The following is a 9,592-nucleotide window of genomic DNA, read 5'->3' as shown; positions in this document are numbered from 1 at the left end:
TGGAACTTATCAATGAGAATCCTGATAGTGATGAGACTATGAGTATAGTAGCTGAAGACTTGCTTGAGAGGTTTGATACCAAAGAACAGGATGGATGGGTTGTACTTGTTGGCGATGGCAAGACTTACCAGCACTTGATGAACATTAAAAGGCAGTATGGTGTAGCCTTAGAGAAGTTGATCATCTTTCCGGGAGATTGGCACATACTGAAGAATTTCCAACCAATTCCTATAAAGGTTTATTATAATGCTGGCCTCAGAGAACTAGCGAAGAGTTGTGGATTTCGGAGTGCCACTTTACAATCACTAGAATCTTGCAGTAACTTTAAAAGAACTCACCTGTTTCTTCTGCAAGTATGGGAAGCCATATACCGAGCAATGGTGCACACATACATCACCCAATCCAATCCAGCCAACCTTACTGATAATGTTCGGAGTATTGTAGCAGCTGCACTCAATGAGTCTTGGTCACCACATCATTTGACAGAGAGGGTATGTGGATTGTTACAGGACACAGATGCTCTTATTGGCTTTCTGAGTTATGTTAATCAGATGGCAGACAGAGATTCAGTGTGGAATCTGTGGGTAAATTTCGTATTTAGCAACTGCTACTGTTACATAACCTTATTTCTTGCGATTCAGGGTAGCAACTGGAGGCTTAGATTGTCAAGTTTGAAACGAATGGCTCCTATCTTCGCTGCATTTGACCGGGACACTTATGAAAGGATCATTCCAAGTCACTTGGCTGATCTTAAACAGTATCCAGCTAGTATTCTCAAGTATTTGGAAGCAGGAGGCTTCACTGTAAGCATTACAGGGAAAAGGTACCACTCCGTGGCATTAGATGAAGCGCACGAAATGTTAATTAATAAAGACATGAAAACTGCTGTAGTGCACCCAACACATTCATATCTACAGAAAACTTCTCTATTTTTAAACTGTCGTATCAAAGCCTTCAAGAATCTAATTGAAGTGTTGTTTCCTGAGAGATCTGAAATCATTCTATGTAACACAATTAAAGATGACTCACCATCAACTCAACACACTGAAGAAAACATTCAAAAAATGTGCTCTGAAATTGACACCAGCAAGCTTTTTAATGTACAAGATGAAAACAGGGGGCTTCTGAATGTGTTTAGTGGTCAAGTAGCCACCCCCGAGCAAACTATAGATATGCTGTCTTTTCGAGAAATAGGACAACAGGCGTTTAAGCAGTATATAAATACTAGGATAATAAGGCAAAGTCACTTAAATGTTCCGCTTCGACGTCAGAAGTTGTTAACTATGTCCAGTATAAGAACAAAAAGGAAGAGACTGTCACCACAAGAACGAGAAGATAAGCAGACTATAAAGTGCCTACGGCATCATTTACAATGGTGTGCTGAGAATGGAAGTTGTGATTTAGGAGAAGAACAGTACTCCGTACTACCACGAGCATTGGCAGATGAAAATGGGTGTCCCCACAAATCTAACAAAAGCAATTGGACAGATAAATTACAACATCGTTATGAAGAGCTAAACGTAGTAGTGAGTTCCTTAGTCTGGGTGCCACAAGCCGTTATCATCGATGCAATGTTTATGATAAACACAAGACCACTTAGGAGGACAACTACTGTTTCAGAATACGGCAAGCTTTTGTTTGATCAGTATGTGTTGGAGTACTTTAGACTAGGGACATCAGAAGTTCACCTAGTGTTTGATAACCCCTCAAACCAAATTTTTAATCCAAAACAATTTGAACAGATGAAACGACACAGCAGTAAGAAATCATACAAACATGAACATTACCTATTTAACGTTGAATCATCAATTCCTCAAGGAAGATGGAGTGAGTTTCTGGATTGTCCAACTTGTAAGAGAGCTATAGTAGATGCTCTTGGATTGTACTTGTTGAGGTCAGGGCAATTCTTACTTTGGGATGAACAACGCATGATCATTGCTGGGTGTTTTTCTCCTGATAGTACGTGGTTGATTACTGCCAGTGAGCTGCCAGAGAGAGCATCATCTTATAGCTCCAATGCCCTGGAGGCAGACAATAGGATCTGGCGTCATGCCACCCAGACAGCTGCGATGAGAGTCATCATATATTCACCTGACACTGATGTGTACCAAATAGGGTTGAGTGTACCTGACAATAAAGAATATATTGTTCAATTTAACGTTCATCATGCTACAGTTAAAAAGTATCTAATACTTAAACATCTTCAGAGAGCCCTTTGTACAGACCCAGACCTGTATACACTACCAAGGGAAGATCTCATGTTAATTATGCAGTGCTTGTACATTTGCAGTGGATGTGATTACATTTCATATATAAAATCATTTGGGAAGGCTACTATACTGAATATTTTTTTACAGTACGCCAATTTCATTTCTGGCAGCCACTACATTGGCAATCTATCCCAAACAAATCCTTCAGATCAGGATACTGGATTTTTATCATTTATACGACTAATAGGGAGTTGTTATTTTAAAAAGCACATAAATGGTTTTAATTCTAATTACGGACATTCCACACCTGTGCAATTGTATAATTCAATTGACAGTAGTCTACCATTGCAAGAGAGACATCAATGCTGGTTGCAGAAAATCAGAAAGACTGTGAGTAACAGAATACTAAATGAAGAGGAACGAGTCCCAACATATACTTCACTTTGGCGACATTGGCTTCGTTCATGTTGGGTACACCAGATGTGGCAGAGATCCATACACTCAGACATGTATAATTCTCTACTACCTCCAGAGCATAGTGGTTGGACTAAAGATGGTGAGACATATGGCATCGACTGGGAGGATACAGATGTGATGAGCAAGGTAAGTAGTTTTGTAGCTATTTTGCTGCTTGCAAGCTCTTATTGGTAGTTTATTTATCAGTAACTAGCTTAGTTTCTTGTAAAACATTCCGTTATTATATTATGTGTTTTAATAGATAAGAGGAACCATAAATTTCTTAACAAAAGGATGTAGTTGTAAGAAAGGGTGTGCAACCAACAACTGTGGCTGCAGGAAGAAGTCCAACCACTGTGGACCTGGTTGTGAATGTAGAGGCTGTACAAATTTACCATCAACAGATTCAACATTAAATTGTCAACAAAATATTAGTCAAGATACAACTGATGAAGATGACAGTTCAGATGATAGCGGTGACATAACAGACAGTGAATCTAGTTCTGAAGAATGTGAAGATATAGAAACTGAAGTGATCACAGATATTTTATTCGAGTCCTCAAGTATTTTATAGAATTTTAACTGTACATACAACAATTCTAGCTTCACAAATTTATATCCATACTCAATACTCTTATTATAACCAGGTACAATTCTGTTTAGCACACATCACTTGTTTCATATTTGGGTCATAGTTAGCTGATGTAATAAAGAACCGATACAGTTAACAAAACTTATTGTCCTCGTTACCTTATGTATCAATACAAGAGTTCTTTCCCTTGCTGCATTTCTTCGCCATTAAATGAACGTTTAGCACATTCAGTAATAGGCATGAGCTGTGAGAAAAAGGAGCACAAATTACTAACCACATTATAAAGAATGGTTAAAACACACATTTATTACGAAGACACTCCGAAAACGTTTAGTATTTTCACTTTTCTCCATGTTGTTCCAATCGCCATTTTACGCAAACGCGCGCCGCAACACTGCAACTAAATTTGTGCGGATTGTTACGGCTGCGGTTCGACTGTACACAAGTGGCTTCTGGCTCTCCTGCACGGGCATCACTAATCTTCTTCGCGCAATATGTAAGTAATTAAGTAAGGGTGTGGTACTGGGCGTTATATAGAATTACACGTATGGTCAAGTCATCAGCACAAACAGGAGCGACGATTATACGTTTGTGCCTTCATTCACAGGCGAATCTATCCCCGGTTAGTTCATGTCTCTAGGCCTCGTAGTTTTCTCAAACATTAATTATTAATTATTTATTTAATTATTTATTTATGATGTAATTTTAACCGCGTTTCGTATTATTCTTAGTACTTGGTTGTATAATTATTATTAAATACAGAGAAAAAGGCATTATGCCTGTGAGCCCTGCTCATTACAATAAACAATTACATTAAGAATAAAAGTTATCAATCAAAATTTTAAAGTTGTCAGTAGAATTAGACGACACTACATAGCGTAAGTGACCTATTATCGAAAGGTACCTATTATCGAACATAAAAATCACGTAACATATTCGGAAGTTTACAATTTTATTCCGCATACTCGTAAGGTGTTTAAATGGAGAATTCCAATAGTGTAGCCTATTCTTAATGAGCTTTCCGTCCTTTAGAGTTTATGTGTGGACATCACAGCAGTCTTGATACTCATCACCACTGACAAAGAAATGAAGAAAAAGAACACAGGAATCGCCTTGAAAGAAGTACAACTCGAGCGTGACTTTGGCAGCGGAATTGGGCTTACTGTTTGTCATTTACCTGAGTAAAAGATGTATCCACGAAGACTGTACAGAAGGGGTTGTTGTAAACAAGGATAATAAGACTGTGTTATTGGTCGTAATGTGCTGATTTTTCACTGTACGCATTTTACACTAAACGATTCGCTGTTGTAACTCACAAGTACATGCTTGTATCAAAACTATAATTCAGTTACAGTATCATGGTACTTCAGATAACACGTTGATATAATAGTTAAGAGTGTGTAGGGTGCACTGAAGTCACCACAGTAGAAAAGGTGCAAAACGTTCGATAATTGATTAACGCAAATTAATGGGCGTTCGATAATAGGTATCGGTGTTCGATAATTCATATTTTACGGAATGCAGAAATCCACTCATAACACGGACACTAATCGGATACTATTACTCAAACTTACGTGAGGTATTCTACAAGAAAGGCGCTACCTCCTGGTTAAAATTCGAGGTTGATACTACTTTCCTGGAGATATTTATGAAGTAAAGTATAAACTTTGTTCGATAATCGGTCACTTACGCTAATTGGGTAAATTATTCCATGAATTGATGGTTCTTACTGAAAAGAATTTACTGCGAACATTCTTTTGGGCATGAGGTTTAAAAAGTTTGAAGTCATGTCCCCTTGTGGCACTTGACAAATTCAGGTGGAAAAATAATTCAGGTTGAAGATTAACATTCCCTTGTAAGATATTATATACCATAATCATGTCAGCACGATGCCTTCGATATGACAATGTAGGAAGCTTGAGGGTAACCAGACGTTCATCATACTCTAAACTGGACAGATCCTGAACACATTTAGTGGCTCTTCTTTGCACTCTCTCCATGCTGTCACAATCTCCAATATAATTGGGTCCCCATACAACATCAGCATATTCAAGGTGAGGTCTTACCAGAGCCTTGTAGAGTATTGGAAGAGTTTTTCTATTTAGAGTGTTAAATGATTTTTTGATTAATCCCAATACACGATTGGCTTTGTTTATAGCAGAGGTTGCTTGGCTATGGAACTTTAAGCTAGAATCCACTATTATTCCTAAGTCTTTATGTTCTGATACTACCTGTAGGGGTTGTCCATCCATATAATATGTATGACACAAGTTAGAGTTACCCAGATACATAACAAATGTCTTAACAATGTTGAAATTCAGCAACCACTTCATTGACCACTCTTTTAGTAATAAGAGATCTTGTTCCAATTGAAAGTTACTCTGCTGGTTTACAATTGGGCAAAACAACTTAACATCATCAGCAAACAACAACACTTGGGATGATACTACACTGGGAAGATCATTGACATAAATTGAAAACAAAAGAGGGCCAATCACAGATCCTTGAGGCACACCACTGAGTACATTACTTGTAGCTGATTTAACACCATTAATCACAACAGTCTGCTTCCTTTGAGAGAGAAAAGATCTAATCCACTGCAGAATTTTGCCCTGTATGCCATAAGCTTCAAGTTTTAAAAGTAATCTTTCATGTGGGACAGAGTCAAAGGCCTTACTGAAGTCCAAATACAGTACATCAACAGGGACGCCTTTCTCAAGAGATTCAGTCCAGTAATGTAGTGCAGTTAAAAGTTGTGTAACATAGGAGCGTCTTGGCATAAAACCATGCTGTTCATTAGCTAGTAGATTATTCCTAAATAGATAGTCAAACATTTTATCTCTGATCACTGATTCCAATACCTTGCAAATCAGTGGAGTCAAACTAATCGGTCTGTAATTAGATGGGAGTTTACGGTCACCCTTCTTAAACACTGGAGCCATGTCTGCTAGTTTCCAATCATTAGGAACTATACCTGTGTCCAAGGATTTCTGAAACAACACTGCTAAAGGTTTTGACAATTCAAGAGCTGCTTCTTTGAAAAAACGGGGATGCCAACCATCTGGACTGGGTGATTTATTAGCATCTAAGTGACATAACTTGTCATAAATATCATTATCAGAGATCTGAATATCAGCCATTGGTACATCATTAAATACATCAGGTAAAGAAGGCACATTTCTTAAATCTTCCTGGGTAAAAACACTTGCAAAATACTCATTAAGAACATTAGCTTTATCTAGATTTGAAACAGCTTCTCCATTATCACTAGTCCTTAAAGTATCCACAGGTAATCTAGTCTTCATTTTAGAAGTGACATATTTCCAAAATACTTTCGGATTTGTTTTGATGTTTGAAACAAGGCTTTCTTCATAATCAGACTTCAGCCTTCGAGTCAAACTACGAAGATCATTACGTACTTTAGCAAATCTATTGTAATCCAAAGTGCTGAGAGTACTACAATACTCATTCCAAAGTGACCTTTTCTTTTTACTTAATCGTATAACATCTTTATTTGTGTAAACATTCTTAAATTTAGGCTTAGAACTAGTTAGTGGAACAGAACGTTTAATAGCTACATCAAATTTAGTAAAAAAGTACTGCCAAGCTGCATCCATTGTCATATTCATCATATCTTCACAATTAATATTTGTTACTTCAGACCGAAGCATGTCATAATCACCAGCATTAAGATTAAATTTAATATAATCCAAGTTTGCATCAGGTGTTACTAAATTAAAGTTAAACTGTAAACATAAATGGTCACTTTTGCCTAAAGGGGGTAGATAATTCAAATTGGAAATCATACCTTCTTCATTAGTTATTACCAAGTCCAACAATGATGGTGATACTCCATGTTTGAAACGAGTGGACTCAGAGACATGTTGACATAATGCACAAGTAGATAATACTTCTAGGAACTCCTCAGAAGACTGGTGGGGAGCAGAGCTTGAATCATTAACAGTTAATGTCTCCCAACTGATATCATTATAATTAAAGTCTCCCACTAATAACAGATGTGATGGCTGTCTATCACACACTTTCTGAATAAAGTCACTAAGCAATTTGGTACTTTCAGCTTTACTAGCATTAGGACTTCTGTATATACCCCCAAGAGTAAGGGAAATGTTATCGGGTAAAATAAGCTCTGCCAAAAGATATTCCTCAAATAGACTGTTTGAATATATAAGCTGTTTAGTACTAAAAGCAATAGAAAAATACACTATGATACCTCTTTTACCTGATTTACCTAAGTCAGTTGCATTATAGTCAAAATTTACATAAAAATTGTATCCAGGAAATGCCTGGGACACAGTGGGACCACAGCTTTGCTGACTGGATAACAAAGAAATGGAGAGTTGCAACAGACCTGCAGGTACTAATTAAGAAGAGTAGCCACTAGAAAACAACACAACCAGGGATAGCAGGTACCAGAAGATAAGCTGGCAGCATTAAAAAAACAAAAAAATCAGCTGCAGTTGGCAGCCTACATAAAAGCCAGGTCCCTTACTAGTATCACAGGTAACATCATATCCATGTCCATCATTGGCTCACCTAATGACACACAGCATGTATGTGTTTCTTGCTTCAGGCAATCTTGGTGTTAGCAACTCCTGTAGTCCAGAATAAAATTAACTTCTGGCTAAGTCAGGTAGATAACTTAAGGGATATGGCACACCCCTCCACAGTGAGGGTAGTATACAAAGATGTGAGTTCTACTAGCTATGAGGACACAGTGTAGAGCATGGCTACTACATAGCACATGGACTATAGAAGAAGAGGCATGAAGTTCAATCTGGCGAGAGTTGAGAGTGGCGTTAATGGTGTTTGAATAACTTCTCTCAAAACTGAATAACAAACAAGTCAGGTAGTTTCCCAACAACCAGAACATGGTTCATATTCTACAAACAGGTAGTAGGAAACCAGACCTGCAGAAGGAAGCTTTAGCCATTTTCACTATACCACTGTTCAGGGGTGCATCCACAAGGTATCAGAATAAGCAGGAAGACTGGCTGAGCCATGGTAGATAGGGCCCACACACAGTAAATCACTTTATAACACACAACTACCACAAACTAATTCACATTACTGGAACTCTTGTACAGAAGTAGTGGACATATTCACATGTGACTGGTTAGGTGAGAACAACTGGCTCTGTCCTACCCTCTACCTAATCCTTAGGACTATTAAACATACAATCAAAACTGGTGCATTAGGCACACTCATTGTTCCTCGGTGGATCTTGGTCCCTTTTTGGCTTATGCTGTTTTTCTGATGGCCAAATCCCAGTTCACTTCATAGCAGTTGTCATGTTAAATAAATCTTAGTGTCATCCAGATCAGGTGGTAATCTTCAAGATACTGACCTCTTAGCTGTAAGAACTGTAGCAGTCCAAGGACCAATGTAACCCAACAGTTTGGGTATGAGAGTTTTGTTACCTGTCTGGGATATCCAGTCTGAGCACTGGGGTGTGTGTTATTACCAGGGGTGCATGTTGGTGTACCATTCTGCTATTCTGTTTGTGCTTTCTTAACAAGAAGCGTGGTATCAATATAAGTATTAGTTGACCAACATGTACATGTTCCCCTTTCTTGTTGTTCCCCCATAGATGTACTGTCATCAGGACACTGGTCAATTCTAAGGAATCTAGAGGATGATATATAATCTCAGGGACCTCACCAAGACACTACCAACTACAGTACAGCAGTTGAAAGCCAGTTCTACCATGAGTAAATACTTTGGAGGCTTCAGGAGGTAGAAGCTCTGGACAACTGAGCACAAATTGTTGGTATTCCCTGCTGTAGCCACACAAGTGATCCTTTATCTACAACACTTGGGGCAGTCAAAGGGCTCAAAACCAACCACATTAAATACAATATTATGGGCCCACTCCATGGTAGGTATGCCATCACCAATGGCAGACCATTTCATCCATGTAGTGTTAGACGGGCTTAAAAGATCTCTGGCCAAACCAATAGAAGGAGGAGTCCTTCACATGATGAAAGCTGTTGTTGAGGATACTATGAAAGATGATCTCTAGCCAGTATTCAGCTGGTGACCATGTGTGTAATGGTCTTTGATGGCTTCCTGAGGTGTTTGATATAAAACTTTGTGGCATGGAGCTTAACCCTGGCTACCTGAAAATAAAAGTCCCATCAGACAATCTTAGACAAGGTGATGAAGTAGTCATTGCCAAATCAGTTTGTAGATATTGTCCAGTGTCCATGTTAGTGTCACACAGAGAAGTCACCTTAGGTAACATCTATCTCAAGGAGTTACCAGTGGGAAGACTCAAGCTTACATGACTGCTCTATTAGAGTAATTCAGTTAACAC

The 9,592-nt window shown here is 38.3% G+C and overlaps 1 protein-coding gene across 1 annotated transcript; it reads left to right on the top strand.

Moving 5' to 3' along the window:
• The first annotated feature begins 565 nt into the window (after nucleotides 1-565).
• LOC136240128 (uncharacterized) lies at nucleotides 566-3,691 on the top strand. The gene is made up of 2 exons (XM_066030981.1): nucleotides 566-2,813; nucleotides 2,929-3,691. The coding sequence occupies exons 1-2, from the start codon at nucleotides 681-683 to the stop codon at nucleotides 3,238-3,240; spliced, it is 2,445 nt and encodes an 814-aa protein (XP_065887053.1). The 5' UTR covers nucleotides 566-680; the 3' UTR covers nucleotides 3,241-3,691.
• Nucleotides 3,692-9,592: the final 5,901 nt, after the last annotated feature.

The sequence above is a fragment of the Dysidea avara genome, chromosome 12 (assembly GCF_963678975.1).
Source record: "Dysidea avara chromosome 12, odDysAvar1.4, whole genome shotgun sequence".
Lineage (NCBI taxonomy): Eukaryota > Metazoa > Porifera > Demospongiae > Dictyoceratida > Dysideidae > Dysidea > Dysidea avara.
Note: the sequence above shows the minus strand (reverse complement) of the source record. Positions and strands in the feature narration are given on the sequence as shown.

Bases quoted from the DNA above. Each gene is read 5' to 3' on its own strand.
- LOC136240128 (XM_066030981.1), top strand. From the start codon at position 681: ATGGCTCCTATCTTCGCTGCATTTGACCGGGACACTTATGAAAGGATC. The intron at 2,814-2,928 runs GTAAGTAGTTTT...GTGTTTTAATAG, and splicing joins ATACAGATGTGATGAGCAAG to ATAAGAGGAACCATAAATTT.